The sequence below is a fragment of the Solanum dulcamara genome, chromosome 3, assembly GCF_947179165.1.
Source record: "Solanum dulcamara chromosome 3, daSolDulc1.2, whole genome shotgun sequence".
Classification (NCBI taxonomy): Eukaryota; Viridiplantae; Streptophyta; class Magnoliopsida; order Solanales; family Solanaceae; genus Solanum; species Solanum dulcamara.
In genome coordinates this window covers 6728892-6744543 of record NC_077239.1, presented here as the reverse complement: position 1 = coordinate 6744543, position 15652 = coordinate 6728892, and the positions used below count along the sequence as shown (strand labels likewise).

Genomic DNA, 15652 nt, shown 5'->3' with positions numbered 1-15652 from the left:
TCTTAGCTATTAATTTTAATTTGTTTTAACCTAATTAGATTCCCCTAAAGATAAACCAATTCATATTAATTTATTCTTAAAATAATTTTCTATATTTACTTAGTCATTGATAAACTTTTACTTCTTTATATATATATATATATATATATATATATATATATATATATATATACATGTATATTATATCAAATGTTTAAGTGTTATCAATTTTGTTATTTATTTTTTTATTTTTTTTTCTAAAAAATAATTTCAAAGTTTTCGTTTCCTTTTAAATTAATATTTTTCAAAGTTAATCAAATAATTTTTAAATCGTTGGATAACCGCATGTTAGCGGCTATTTTAAGTGCTAAAACCTTCTTAAAATCGTAATATGAACCTCGTACCCTTTTCTCTAAATTTTTAAGACTAAAATCTGTTAGAGTCTTTTAAATTAAGTTTTCTTAATTTCTTTAAAAAATTAAGTGGCGACTCCTCTTTTACTAAAATTGATTTTTTCTTATAAAGATAAAATTAATTTTACACTTTGTCCATTTTTTGACATAACATTACATACTCGTACATTTCACGTACTGACGCCCATTTGGACCCACATCATTTTATGATGCAAAGACAGGTTTAAGAGATCATCAATAGGTGCACCGTTGAGCATCTATTCACACTCAGCTTATTGGTGAGTCCTCCCCTACATTCGGAGGACACCACTTATGTTATTCTTGCATCGAGTTTAGTCTGTCCATTCCGATTTGAGGTAGCCATGAACCTGTTATTGGCACCAATTAGATAGTAATGATAGAGGCTTCATAGACTAGATAGTGATGGATCGATTGAATATTTTATGTTCTTGAATTGTTCTTGTCAGACTATTTTAATAACATAGAGGGAGGTTTGATTTGTTGGCCCTTGGCCTTTATTTATTGAGTTAGATTGATGTTTTGAGTTGCCCACTAAATTATTCCTTTATTTTAAGCCTTCCGCTGATTGATTGAATGAACGGATATGTGATTTGATCAAGTGGTTCGCTTGGGGACCAGTAATGGTCTTCTAGTGCCGGCCACATCTAGGGTACCCTCCCGGGGCGTGACACTTATTTTAATAAATATGTGATAAATGGTATATGGTATTAAATAAATTAATAATTTAGTCTACCAATTAAATTAATTACCCAAAATTACCTATCAACTAATTATCCATAGGTACTGAATAATTCAAAATTTCCAATTTAAATTTACGGATAGGTATTTTATTAACGAGTGAGAAATCGTTCTCAAAATGGCTTAATGAGTCATTACAAAAATAAGATATGTATCGATATATAACAAAAAATAATAAATAATAAAAAAAAAAATAAAAAAAAAAATGTAATCGATATTTTGGAAGATATACTATGTTGTAAAGAATAAATTACATTGCTATGTTGTGTTCGTTTGTTGATGACTATAAAATAGTGTGACTTTTAAAGTTTTACAATGACAATAAATGGATAAAAATCTTATTATTTACGAAACTAAAAATATTTATCCATAAATTATTAAAAGGGAAAAATGAGAATAAATTCATAAAAATCCTAAAACAAGGATAATTATTAATAAAAAATTAAAACTAAAAAAATATATAAGAAAAATTATATTTTGTGCTTTTTAATGATCAAGAAGTCTGAAGACGATAATTTTGAGCACAGAGAGCCAAAATTGGGTGTCAACAAACCCCACCTAGAAGTCCTCTCGGAGTTTAGTCAATATCCCAACGAAAACTCATAAAAACATGATCATAACATAATAGAAAAAGATAGTAACTACCTATCAATCCATCTTTATAAAACATATTAGAAGTAGCTCATTAACTTTTGTGATTCATAAGACTCCATAATTTCGGTGAGAATTGTCCTTATCACCATCTTTAAACATGAATGTGTGAGAATTGTACTTATCACACCATAATAACTATTTTTGAACATAACCTCATCATTAAATCATAATCTCAACTTTAAATCATGAAAGCATTCCTTGAAAATCATTGAACTCATAATCAACTCATTAAAATCATCTTTAACTTCATAATCATAACTTGGTAATAGCCTTATGCATGGGCATTCATAATTCAACTTAAAATCATGTAATTCATGTAGAAACATACTTAGAATAATCATTGACAACAATTTAAAACGAAATTGAAACAGCCCAATGCAATTCATCAAAACTATGGTTAATACACTGTTGAAAATTGAAAGAAACTTTGAGAAAATTTTGGAACTCCATGGGTGAAAGTAACCCATGGATCAATACCCACACACCTTGAGTGAATTCACTTAGAATTGAAGAAGAAACCTTGGTGAAATCTGAAACCCTAGCTTGAAACTTGGAGAGGAACCCTTGAGAGAATTTAGCTCTTGCCTTAGGAGAATTTAGAAAAATGATTTAGAATGAGGAAAATTTCAAAGAATTGGGTAGATATAGGCTTGAACTTAGCCATAATTATGTCTAGGTTCATTGCAACGAACTTGAAAAATGACACAAATACCCTTCATAAAAACTTGAATCTGACCTAGCGAATTCACTTCTATGAATTGTACTCAAGTCTACGATCCGTAGACTTGAGTCGTAGTGCAGGCCTGATGAATTTCCTGAAAATTAAGCCTTAGGAGTTTCTATACGAGTCAAGTTTACGACTCGTCATCATGCCTACGAGTCGTCAAACTGACTCATCCTGCAGGTCTTGGAAAAGATTGAAAATAGGTCTTTGAAGTTTGCATATGAGCGTCTACGATCCGTCTTCACGACTATGAGTCGTCATTTGAACTCGTCTTGCAGGTCTGGGAAACCTGCAAGTTTGGGGCCTCTGAAGTTTTGAAATGAGTTGTTCTTATGACTCGTCAATAGGACGACGACTCATCCTGTTGAGTCATAGAACCTCTCCTGAGGGTAGTTCTGGGTAGACTCTTGGGACTCACTCTTACGAGTCGTAAAAGACTCTACGAGTCGTAGAGTGACTCGTAAACGTGAGGTTAGTCCACATTTTGAAGATTTCTCTTTGGTTCCAATCTTTTCAACTTCCGGGGTCTTACATAGAGAGACTTGATCCAAAGATGAAGAAGACGGTTGACTCCCAAGATTCACTGACCATCGATCAAAATGATGGTCTATGAAGTGTTGCCGCAATCTAAGTTTTCTTATTGTATTTAGGATAAGAGTGATGTGTATAAATATTTGTCTTGGGTTTATTCTATTATGTCACACACTACGATTACTTTGAAAGCAATATTTTTTGCTTTCATTCGAATAACATTTGATTTAAGAAGTGACTTTGATCTTTGATTTTGCAGATTTTGCAATACAAGTGTCAGTTATTTGTACAAATTCTCGTAAATTTTTTAATGAATGTTATTTTTTTATCTGTGATTGTTGTTCAGCCAACTTCATAATTAGGATTGTGGGAATTACTATAAATTAATAAAAAGTAGGTCAAATATAATAGTGATTTTAAAATGGCGATTATGCTTGTATTATTAGTCCTTTCGTATTGATTATTTTCTAACGTTGCAAACGTTAGAACTCGCCAAAAATCTTAATTTGCTTAATAAAAAAAATATAGATTAGAAAAAGGATTAACAACGGAGATTTGAGATTTCTAGCCATCATTTTATGACTTGAGCTTTTACAAAAAAAGTCAATAAGGGCTAATATTCAAATACTCATAGACCGAAAGGCGTTAGAGTGATATTTATCTACTTAGGTCGAATAAACAGTAGATGAACCATAGTTGTCAGTTTACATGGATAACACTTGATTTGATCACTATCTAAACAAACTTACTATCGTTATGAAATCACGGGAACACAACTCTAGTCTTTTCTCACATTTTATAAATAAATAAATAAATAAAAACTTGCAAACATTGTTTATTGAATTCTATAGTCAAAAAGACCATTTTTTACATTAAAAATTCCCCTCTCAAAATATAACTATCGGTTGAACCACTATCATTGATATGTTTCTCATTATATTTTCTATGGGATTCGATCCCAACCTTGTTGGGTTTTATATTTGACAACAATCACTTTATATCTTTTCGAGGGTGTAATTTGGACATATCAATAGAGCACGATCATATATATATTTATCAACATCACACAACTCAGGTAAAATAACTCTTAACTCATGACAATCATATTCTTTAAATTCATATCAAATTACTCATTTCTAATAGGTCAATTCTTAGTTCGCAAGTACGTGGTGTTACAACTTTAATAAGATTACACAAAGAATATAAAAAAAGGCCATACATGATTTATAAAACATGTAAAACTACAATATATTTATTATATTATTGGTAACTAAATGATTGGAAGTAAAACTGCTTATCATGTATAAATCAAGAATGAGATAATTTATACAAAATGTGAAAAGAATATTCAGATGTATATCTTTATATATCATAATTATACATATTTTCTTCAATATTTAATTTTCGTATATAAATATTTTCTTTTTTATGTATCACGATTATAAAAAAAAAATAACATTTAATTTTTGTATATATTTATTTCTTCTTCTTGTTCTCAAGAAATCAAAAAAAGAAAGATAGTAAAAGATAGATAATTTGACAACTATCTTAACTGTCTCTACACATAAAACAAACTAAATGCATCTCTTTATATATTTTTTTTCAACAAAATACTAATTTCCTCTTAATTTTATGCAAATTATTCATAAATAAGATATTTTTAAAAGAATATTTTCATCATTTTCTTCTATAAATTCAAAAAGCTTTTGTAGAAAAAATGAGAAATGTTGATAATTTTATTAATGAGTGATAATGCAAAGTCAAAGATTCATTCCCTCGAATTAACTAGGTTCATTTCTTAGAAACGAAATTTAGTTAAGGTTTATTTTCTTAAATTAAAGATAGTCAGATCCTAATTTTCTCTTAATTTTATGTAATTTTTTTATTATAAATGATTGTAATGATTCGTTCCTGTCGTCATGGACAAGCCAATGAAGAAGAAAATTAGGTCAGAAAACTTTTGGATAGTAACTTATAAATTTCAAAATTAGGCAAAACTTGAAAAGTCAAAGATTCATTCTCTCGAATTAATCATGTTTATTCCCTATGAATTAAAGTTAGTCAAAATTTATCAGTTCAAATGAAAGATAGTCTTAACACTAATTTTCTCCCTGTTTTATGCAAAAATTTCATGAATAAAATATTTTTTTAAAAATACTTTCATCATTTCTTCTATAAATTCAAAATGCTTTAAAAAAAGAAGAAGAAAAATGGTAATATTTTTACTAATGGGTGATAATGCAAAGTCAAACATTCATTCCCACAAGCAAGGGCCTCACCTACTCCCATCACCTCTCCATGCATACCAGATGCATTCTTTCAACACCTTCAACAACTCCCTTACATTCAAGACTCTTGGAACTCCTTCTTGGTTCATGTGTGGATGTGCAGGTACACCCCTGATCAGCTTCGACAGCACTGAAACTATGCAAAATGCAAGGCACACAATGGTGCACATCCAATCAGCTGCTCAAGTCAGGGAGGCATCACATACAAGTGGCACTACACAACTTCTCTATCTTTCATGATCCTCAACAACCACCCCAAGGCTACTGACTGCTATAGCTCCATTCACTTTCTATCCTTTCATCCTCCTTAACTACTCATCCTTATATTGATGTTGTTGCATATTTCCTTGAACTTACTTGGTATGACAAGACTAAAAAGGGCAAAGATGAAAAGAATTTTCCCATCCCATGCGAGATAGAAGTTTCATATACTTTTTTCTTCTTCAATTTAGCTATGTCCGATACGTAGCATAGTTGAATAGGAATAGTGTAGGTTACTCTCTTTTTTCTCATGGAAGGGGAGAGTCTCCCTCATTTATGCTTTTCTAGTCGATTTGTACAGGGAGGAGTCCTCTCATAGGTTTACTGCTTTCTAGTTATAGTTAGCCTCTCTTTTGTATCGGGGATGAGTTAGCTAATCTTAATAGGTTAGCCGACTTATGAACCAACATAGGATCGGAGGTAAGGTTTATGTCCCCCTCCTTGTATTTTTATTTTGTTTATTTATGTTAAGGCTTGGGGGTGCTGCTCAACCCCTGACTGTGCACGAGAGGTGGGAGCCTTGTGTAGGGTCTGTTCCCTTAAAAAAAAAACAAAAAAACATTCATTCCCCCAAATTAGCCAGATTCATTCCCTATAAATTAAAGGTATTCAAGATTCATTTCCTTCAATTGAATTAAAGATAGTGAAACACTAATTTCTTTCAAATTTTATTCAAACTTTTCATAAATATGATATTTTTTAAAAATACTTTCAGAATTTTCTTCTATAAATTCAAAACGCCTTAATAGGAAAAATGAGAAATGTTGATATTTTTATTAATGAGAGATAATGCAAAATCAAAGATTCATTTTCCCAAATTAATCAGGTTCATTCCCTAGAATCATGAGTGCATGTGTTTGAAAGTGTGAACTTTGGAGCTACCGACTATAACAATTTGCATTTTTATCAAGCCGAATCAATTTTAAAAAGTAAGACAATTAAATTGATATGGTGTATATTATTTTCTTAAGCATAAGCTAAGTCTTTTATATATATATATATATATATATATATATATATATATATATATATATATATATATATTTTGTTTTTTTAAAATAAATTATTATAATTATTTTCTAAAAAGAAAAAGCACGACACTTAAATTGATATATAGGTTATATGTTTTTTTAATATCAATTTAAGTTAAATATTATGATTGTCTTAGAAAATGATTATAATTATTTTCTAAAATAAAAGTAAGACTTAAGTTGATATGAAGAGATTTTTTTTTCTTAAGTCTAAACCAAATCTTATATTTTTTTTGTCTTGAAAAATACTCTTACACAAAATTTTATCACGTAGAAAAAATAATTTAATAGTATAAATTTAAATTTAACAAGTATTTTGCCATGTCATTTTCTTATTCCCCTTCATTCTTCTCAATTTAAATTTTAGAATGATAAGAAGACAACAAATATAATTTCTAAAAATTATGCTCTAGATATATTGGGAATATTTACGCCGACGTAGCCTAATATAAAATATTACACTATACAACATTACATCCGATTTAACCCATATCTGTGTATAAGTACCTTTTATATATTATTATAAATTTATATACAACGTTGCCATATTATGCAAAATGTTATCCAGGTATAATATTATATTCCCACCGTCTTTTTTTAGTTGTCATGCATACTAAAAATATTTATTTCAAAATAATCATCAATTTAAATAATCAAGATAGAATTAATTATCTTTTTCCAATTTTACTCTTAGCATTAATTATTTTCGAATTAAGAGACACATATATAGATAAAAATTAAATAATTAATAAAGAATATATTAGTCAAACAATACTTATAATTATTTTTTTCATAAGAATTGTGTCAAACCTTATCATGACAACTTAAAAAGGATTGAGAGAGTATCATGTTATGTAATATGGAAAAATTACTTGGATAAACACTTTTTAATAAATAATTATTGATTTTAGTGATACTTTTTATTTATTACCATCCATAGCAATACATATCAATATTATGATAAATCTGCTATGTATTAAAGACGAATTATGCATGTAATATAAATATTTTAAAATATATTATCTGATAAGAAATTAACACAAAGTATTATAAATATATTATTCATAATAAAACCTGTATTATATGTGTTTTATAAATTATTTTCGATAATATTTATTAAAATTATATTATAAATGTCTAATAAAAAATAATATTATTGCTATAAATGATAAATATTTTCTTCATAGTTTCCCTAATATTTTATGTTGCACAGTATATTTTTTGCTTTTAACAACAAAATAAACATGTTCTCCCCTTTTTCTCCCTAAATTTTTCGAATACTCCCGCGCATTTTGTCATTTTACACATTCTTCATAACCTTCCCTCTTTTATTTTTTTTTACCTTTCCCTCCATATTCTCAGTTCTTATAAATAAATATCAATGCTTTTCTTCCCTCCAAAATCTTACAACATTTTCCCTCTGTTTTCTTCTTTCAGATGCAGAAACCGAAAATGGGGAGACAAAGCAAATCGCGAAAAACCGAAAACATCGGTAAAGGAAAAGTTACTCCGGTACAGATTGCGTTCATCGTCGATCGGTACCTCTCTGACAACAGTTTCACTGAAACTCGAACAACTTTCCGATCCGAAGCTTCGCATCTTCTAGCTAAGTCTCCTGTTAATGAGGTATATATATAGCTTAGCATTTTTATTGATTTGTTTAATTTTAGGATTTCAATTTGCAAATCTAAATGTTGTGATAAATTTGGAGTGGTTTAGTATGATGTATGCCTAATGAATTGATGTTATATTAGTTGCGGAGATGGATTTAGGATTTGAAATTAGTAGGTGTAATTGTATGATATGTGTTCATATTTTTATTTTGGATAAATTATGAGTATTTTGAAGTGTTTCTAATCGATTCAAGTTAGAATCTAGGGTTTATATTTACTCAGTGCATAATCTAATATGTATATATTTCTCCAAGAAAATTGATAAATTATCTGTGTAATTGAGGTTACTTACAGTCTCTATCTTTGGTTTGGTCTGCCTCTAATTTTAATTCCTTGTTGCTTGGATTAATCCTTGTTTTTTGTTTTTTTGGTGTGATATTGAATAGGCGCCAAGGAGTTTATTGAGTTTAGGAGATATGTTGGATGAGTACATAAGTTTGAAAGAACAGAAAGTGTTTTTGGACCAAGAAAAGTGTAGATTGGATCATGAAAAAACACGGGTTCAGAATTTACTAAATGGGATGCAACATGTTATGAATGCTTACAATGCTAGCACGAATCTGACGTCGCCGTCCTCAATTGGCGCTTCTTCTTCAATACCCAAAACAGGTGCTTTGCCAAGTATTGTTAATGGGTCTTCCCCAGTAACCTCAGGTATGGATTCTACCTTTTGTTTAGTTTTTTTCTGATTTATTTTCTTAGTTTATATCAATGCTTATCTGTTTAAGTAGCTTTAGGTTGCTCAATGTGTTGTATGTGATACTATCTTGTTTGGTACACCAAATTTTAGACAAGCTAGATTTATTCCTTCAAGTTTCTATGGTCAACCTTGTTTGTAGTTTCTCTCGGATAAATGATAACCTATTTTTATATGCTTTGTCCTTTCATGATACACTGGATTAGCTGCTATCTGAAGGGCAGTCTTACTATCACTGTAAAGACCAATAGGCAGGTCAATTGCAGTTTCCAACTCTTTGAATAAACCAATAAGCCATATTAGCTCAGACACCACTGAAACTATACTAATGTATTCTGCTCTGCTGAGCTCTTTGACACTGTATTCTGTTTTTTGGACTTCCATGAATGAGTGAGTCTTCATGATTCACAACAAATCCTGTCACTGTTATCTTTGTATTTGGTCAAGAAGCTTAGTTTGCATCACAGTATATATTCTACTTATTCACCTTTGCATTGCTCATCAAAATCCCAAGGTCTGGGTCCCTTTTGGCACACCTTACAAATAGGTGCTGCATGATATTTCAAAAAAAGAAAGAAGAAAAAGATGTATAAATGTGCAGTTGTATCTGCAGAAGCTACATTCCTACAGACTAGAGTGAGATATGATCCTTGCACTTTCTCTAATATGTGGAAGGAACAGAGGTTCTTGGATCCCTAATTCTCTTTCAATAAACCATAATAAGCAAAGAAAATATTTTTGCATATTCCTCTTGAATTAGTCTTGCATTTGTTTGACCATCATTACTAGTATGCAATGTGATGTACAACGTCTGTTTTCTAGACTGCATTTAGCTCCTAACTGAAGACATGCAGCATATAATTTTGGCCTTATAGCAACACTATCTTCATCCCTAAAGGGAAAAATCTCCAAAAGAAAGATTGGCTTGTAGAGCTGTCACTGATTTCTAATGTTCAAATTCAAGAAACAGTACATCATTTGTTCGCAGAAAGATATGCAGTGATATGTGTTGGATGTCCTTGTTAACCAGTCTATTTTGTGCCAGATTTTGGCCAACAACTTTACCATTTACCTAAAGAATTATACCATACTACTTTTATCAGGTTATTATTCTGCATACACAAGTGCAGCTCTGATGTCAGCATCGACACCTTCAAACACTGCTCTAGATACCATGAAATTTTCTAATCCTAATTCCATTCCATCAACCTCAAAAAGAAAAGGCTTCAAAGATGTTTCTGCAGCTCCCGTAACTGCCAAGAGATCTCGTAACCACTTGATCACTAACCAGTTGTCACTTAAGGGTAAATCCATTTGAAGTTGGTCTTTTGTCACTTCATGTCAAATGTCCTTAATATTTTGACATTATGTGATTGTACTTTCTTGCAGACCCTAGTACAGTTGCACAACCAACCAGTTCTGCTAAACACAACAACATTGTGAATAGTTCTGCAGTTCAATTATCAGATCCAGCGACTGCATCTGATAAGACACCTGTTCAAGGATCTAATGTTGCCAAGTCTTTGTTCAATCAGCCTATTCAGTCCCCTCCAACTAATTCTTCTGGCCCTAAAACACCACCAAGAGCATCTTCATCCCAAACTGACAAATCTGTCTCTCCAGTGGAAGTTTGTTCAACTGCTACTTCCAGCAAAAATATTACACCGTCTCTTGTAACAGCCACGAACTGCACAATCATCTCGTCAGAAACAATTCGAGTGAGCCCTTCCAAACAAATATTTTACTCCATAGAAAGAAATCATTGCATTTCAACATCTTCACCAGTAAAGACCAACCTGAAGAGGTCTATTAGGCGAGATCAAGTAAAAAGTAGGCTGGATTTTGGTGCCTCAGATAACATCCCATGTAATTCAGAAATGGCAGCTGGCTCGGACATGACTTCGACGTCTGAATCTGAGAAAGAAGGCGATATTTTTGACTTAGATTTGCCCAATTTAGATGCTTTAGGGGTGAGCTTTAATCTTTCTGAACTACTATATGATTTTGACCTTGATGGAGAGGGGATTGATCATTCTTGCCAGCCAACATTGCATTCCTCCCCAGATTCTTTTTCAGGGTACAGTTACCTGCCTTGTCCAGGTTTTGTTTTTAGTTTCGTTGATCTAATGCAAGTTTAGGAATGGTTTTTGAGTCTCCATTTGATGTTTAATGCACAGGTCACCTGATGAATCAGGAAATGTCAATACTGATGCAAACCAGATGACTTCTCATATTTCTTCAACAGTTACTGAAGTCTTTTCAGAGCAAGACATGAATTTACTAGGTAAAAGGAGATCCTCGACTATGAATTAAACTGGATTGGTTTCGTTGAAATTATTGAAAGAGTTCTGATTTTTTCACATTGATCATTCAGGTTCAGATTCGCTGACCACTATGAAATCAGTTACCAAATGCATTCAAATTTTAAGCCCAGGTAATCCTTCAACTGTCTATATTCTCCTTTTCAATTTGCGAAAAGCACAAACTGAAGATATGATTCCATGCCTTAATCATTTTTGCAGTTAAAAGTATCAGAAGCTTGAAGGATTAGAAGAACTTTGTGCAAGAAATTGACTGGATACTTACACAGATGACTATGACAGTTGACTGGATTTATGCAAATGCAACTGAATTTACCAAATTACTTTTACATATTAACTGTCCATTCATTAGCAAAAGGATGTAAGTTCATTGGATTAGGATTTGTTTCCATAGGATTAACAGCTGCAGTCCTAGCCAGAATATTGATTATATATAGCTTATATCTAAGCATATTAGGAATTTGTATAAATATATTTGACATGAACAAGCTTATAGCAAATTCGATTATGAGAAATATCTGATTATCTGGAGATAGCATTCATGGAAGGAACTCTTCCAGCTTATCAGCGTCTTCTATGTACATCATATTATTGTTATGGTCTGCTATTGAATCTGCAATAAAGGAAAATTGCTCCCTGGCAGGCATTAGATTACTCACTAAGCAATTCATACTCTTAACAGCAATGCCTTCCAATCTTTTGTGGGTTATTGCTTTTCTTGTTTAAATTCATTATCATCAATGCTTGAAAGGTAGTGATCATCTGGTAGACAGATTCTGAAAATGGAACCAGTGGCTAAGGTAATATCCATGTGGCAGATCTATTGATAGAGTTAAAACAATTTGATGTGTACTGCTTTTTTACTGGAAGAGAAGGATGAATTATTTGAACTCAAATGGAACATGGACTGAATAAAAAAAATTCAACAGAGAGGATAATCGTTAGAACTATGACAAACTTTGTCATGGTTTTGTTAAAATGGGCTTCAATATGACATTTATGCAAAAAAAAAAATGAAAATAAAAAAGAGAAGAAATTCAGCATGCTTAGTTTCTGCGGCTTCTTGGTCTAAACTCCTCAGGACTAATCCCTACTTTTGATAGTCTTCTAAGTTACACTGTTTTATAGTATGAAGTTAGTACGCTTCATGAGTTTCTAATACTCTGTGTCGGTCACCTCAACAGAAATAACAAAAAGTGAACAGCCACTTTAAGAAAGAGGATGACAGATTTCAGACAGGGAAAAACCTTTATATTGTTTTATGAATTGAATCACTGCAAAGCTTTTCAAGAACCTATAATGATTTTAGCCATTGGTTCCTAGATTTGTGAAAACAATTTCTTTAGGGCATTACAAATTCACAGTCTTGTCTTGCTTACAAAATGATCTGAAAGTGGTCACATCAAGACAAACTTGATGTCCACTTTCTCCTTGATTTCTGAATTAAGACAAGTACTTCTCCAATTTTTCAACTTCTTCTGTGCTTCCAATGTACAATGGAACTCGTTGATGTATCTGCAAAGTTAGAAACACCATATTAACTGACTGATAATATTCGCTAACTGGTTACAAATTTAGCTTAGCTATTGGGTTCTTACCTCAGTTGGTTGGATATCGAGAACTCTTTGGTGACCATCGGATCCTTTGCCACCTGCTTGTTCCACTATGAAGCTCATGGGAGCACACTCGTACAAAAGCCTCAACTTTCCGTTCTTGCTCTTTTTGTCTCTAGGATAACCATAAATGCCACCATACAGAAGAGTTCTATGGAAGTCACCTACCAAACTACCAATGTACCTTGAAGAGTAAGGCTTGCCACTAGGGCCAGGGTCCTTCAAGTCATCGATGTATTTCTTCAAGTTGTCATCCCAAAGCTGGTAGTTTCCTTCATTGAATGAATAGATCTTTCCAGACTTTGGTATTTGGACGTTTTCTTGAGTCAGAACGAATTCTCCATACATCGGATCCAAGTTAAAGGAAAAAACACCATTTCCCAAGGTGATTACGAAAATCACAGAGCTTGAGTACATGCAGTATCCTGCTGCAAGAAGGTTTGTCCCTGGTTGGCATACATTCACAATGCACCTCTGCTCTATATTGTCAAGCTGCAATATTGGACAGACATTTGGTGAATCGGTAGTTAAACTATTCACATATAATGAATGGATTTTGGCTTATGCCAGACTCACAACCACACCGGAAAAATTCATGCACCAGAGGTCTAAATTGAATATTGAAAGCATCAAACAGATAAGAAGCATAGCAGTAAATGATCCTACTTCTCTGTGCATTATGCATCAAAGATAACACATTGTCACAAGTCAGAACACTTCATTAGCTATTTAGAGTTCTCTTTTGGAGGCAAAGGAAGATTATCTTGTTTGGTAATTACCGTGGAATCATCTCCATGATCAGCGAGGCACTCATCATTCGGGCTGTATATTCCAAAGATAGAACCGGTAGACACAGCAGCATCAATGTTTGATGATCCATCAAGAGGATCAAACACCACAATGTAGTTGCCTGAATAACTCTCTTCCACTGCCACAGGTACATCCTCTTCCTCCGATGCTATAATCCCAGTCCTTCCACTTGACCTTAGACAATTCGAGAAAACCTGTTCAATCCATCAAACATCAATCTTCAGAAACCAAGCTCATTACTGTATTAATGTTCTACAAATGTTTAAGTTATGCAGATTGACAATGCATAGATATTTTACACGAGCGGGTTAAACTAACTCTTCGTAGTAAGCCTGATATGGTAACCTTAAAAAAAAAAAAAGAATAAGGACCTGCGATAGCCGGTAGTATAAAATAATTCTTGGCACCATCAATGTATATAACATAAATCCAATAGGAGGTACTTATATACACTGACAGTGAACACAATTCAAACAATATGGGGTCGTTTGGTAGGATGTATTAGAGAAAATAACACATGTATTAACTGTGATATTATTTAATCCTTTGTTTGGTAGGATTTTTAGCTTATATATGTATGACTAACCTATTCAGTATTATAGGGTGTATAACTAATACATAGTAAACCATAATATTAGCAATACAAGGGCTATTAATACATGGATAAATATGATTGAAGATAGAACTACCCTTAATACACGAAACCAAACAACGGATAAGAAATAATGAAAGCATAACTATTCAGTTCTATTCTTATACACTCCACCACACGATCCATCTGAGTATATTTTGCCTTATTTTTCAGATTACTAAGTCCACTACTTATACACCAATAGTTATATTTAAGTGCTCGGATTGCCGGTGTATAGAAGTTAAACTCATCTAAATAACTTCACATGGTAAGGGACAGAGTACTATGTTTCAATTGAGCTATTATAGGAAGAATTGTAACATATACAAACCTCATTAGAGACGACATCAAGTTTCTTCTGATCTTCTCCTTGAACATTTACAGCACCTTGAACTCCTGTAAGGTTAGAAATTCCAGCTCTTTGGACTAAGGAAGCAATCTGTTTACAAGCCATTGAAATACTTGAAATAACTATGGTAAGTTCAGCATCAATAACCCCAGCTTGTTCTTGCCTCAATAGCCAACTAGTTAAAGTTTGCAGCTCATATCCACTCCTTTTCTTGGTCTGTGTAAATCCTGAAGCTGTCTCTATTGCCATGCACTTTACTCCTCCATTAAATGACCTTCTCTTTGTGCTGTTTTTTGGGCATAAAAATGGAGTCTTTTTGTCTATAGCAAATAAAAATGGAGTCTTTTTATGTAGAGCACATAAATATGAAGTTGTTGCTGTTGCTGATGCTGCCATTGTGATTTTCTTGGAATCCTTGAAATCACTGAAATTTCTCACTTAAAAAGTTCATTGTGTAATATTTATTCCAAAGATTTGTTTTTTGAGGCTCATTGGTAGTTTCTTGGGGGTAAGGGGTGGGGTGGAGTGGGGGGGCGGGTAAGTGGAGTGGTCTTTAGAAAGTGTAAGGCTGGTAGAAGATTTGTGTTAAGTGGGTCCCACTTATCCTCCTCCATGAATATCTTTTCCTTTCATTTGTGGTTAAGCTTTTGGAAATCTACAAATGACATCATCCGGATTCTCAGAATTTTGAGTATATTCTTAAGAGGAAGTTTCAACAACTTCGTTAGCCCATTTAAAGGATTATTATGACACATTAGTTTGGGCTTGGAACATTGTCGGATTGTTTGCAAACAAATAGTCGATTTGGTCAAAAATATATTTGAAGTATTATTATTTTTGTAAATTTCATATTTTAATTATTAATTATTCTTTTTTTCTGTTTGAGCTATTACCAGTTATGGATTAAAATACACTTTG

At 32.2% G+C, this 15652-nt stretch overlaps 2 protein-coding genes across 2 annotated transcripts; one reads left to right on the top strand and one right to left on the bottom strand.

Annotated features, from left to right (window-relative positions):
- The first annotated feature begins 8029 nt into the window (after nt 1-8029).
- LOC129881509 (uncharacterized) lies at nt 8030-11862 on the top strand. The gene is made up of 7 exons (XM_055955702.1): nt 8030-8266; nt 8700-8967; nt 10114-10314; nt 10400-11087; nt 11188-11294; nt 11385-11444; nt 11533-11862. Exons 1-7 carry the CDS (start codon nt 8078-8080, stop codon nt 11559-11561), a joined length of 1542 nt encoding a protein of 513 aa, XP_055811677.1. The 5' UTR covers nt 8030-8077; the 3' UTR covers nt 11562-11862.
- Nucleotides 11863-12560: 698 nt separating this feature from the next.
- LOC129882332 (fructose-1,6-bisphosphatase, chloroplastic) lies at nt 12561-15236 on the bottom strand. The gene is made up of 4 exons (XM_055956580.1): nt 14717-15236; nt 13724-13948; nt 12930-13436; nt 12561-12846 (listed from the first exon to the last, which is right to left on the bottom strand). Exons 1-4 carry the CDS (start codon nt 15128-15130, stop codon nt 12775-12777), a joined length of 1218 nt encoding a protein of 405 aa, XP_055812555.1. The 5' UTR covers nt 15131-15236; the 3' UTR covers nt 12561-12774.
- Between the last annotated feature and the right edge of the window lie 416 nt (nt 15237-15652).

Bases quoted from the DNA above. Each gene is read 5' to 3' on its own strand.
- LOC129882332 (XM_055956580.1), bottom strand. From the start codon at position 15,130: ATGGCAGCATCAGCAACAGCAACAACTTCATATTTATGTGCTCTACAT. The intron at 13,949-14,716 runs GTTTGTATATGT...TGGATTGAACAG, and splicing joins TTGATGTCGTCTCTAATGAG to GTTTTCTCGAATTGTCTAAG. The intron at 13,437-13,723 runs GTAATTACCAAA...CCAATATTGCAG, and splicing joins ATCATGGAGATGATTCCACG to CTTGACAATATAGAGCAGAG.
- LOC129881509 (XM_055955702.1), top strand. From the start codon at position 8,078: ATGCAGAAACCGAAAATGGGGAGACAAAGCAAATCGCGAAAAACCGAA. The intron at 8,267-8,699 runs GTATATATATAG...GATATTGAATAG, and splicing joins CTAAGTCTCCTGTTAATGAG to GCGCCAAGGAGTTTATTGAG. The intron at 11,445-11,532 runs GTAATCCTTCAA...TCATTTTTGCAG, and splicing joins CATTCAAATTTTAAGCCCAG to TTAAAAGTATCAGAAGCTTG.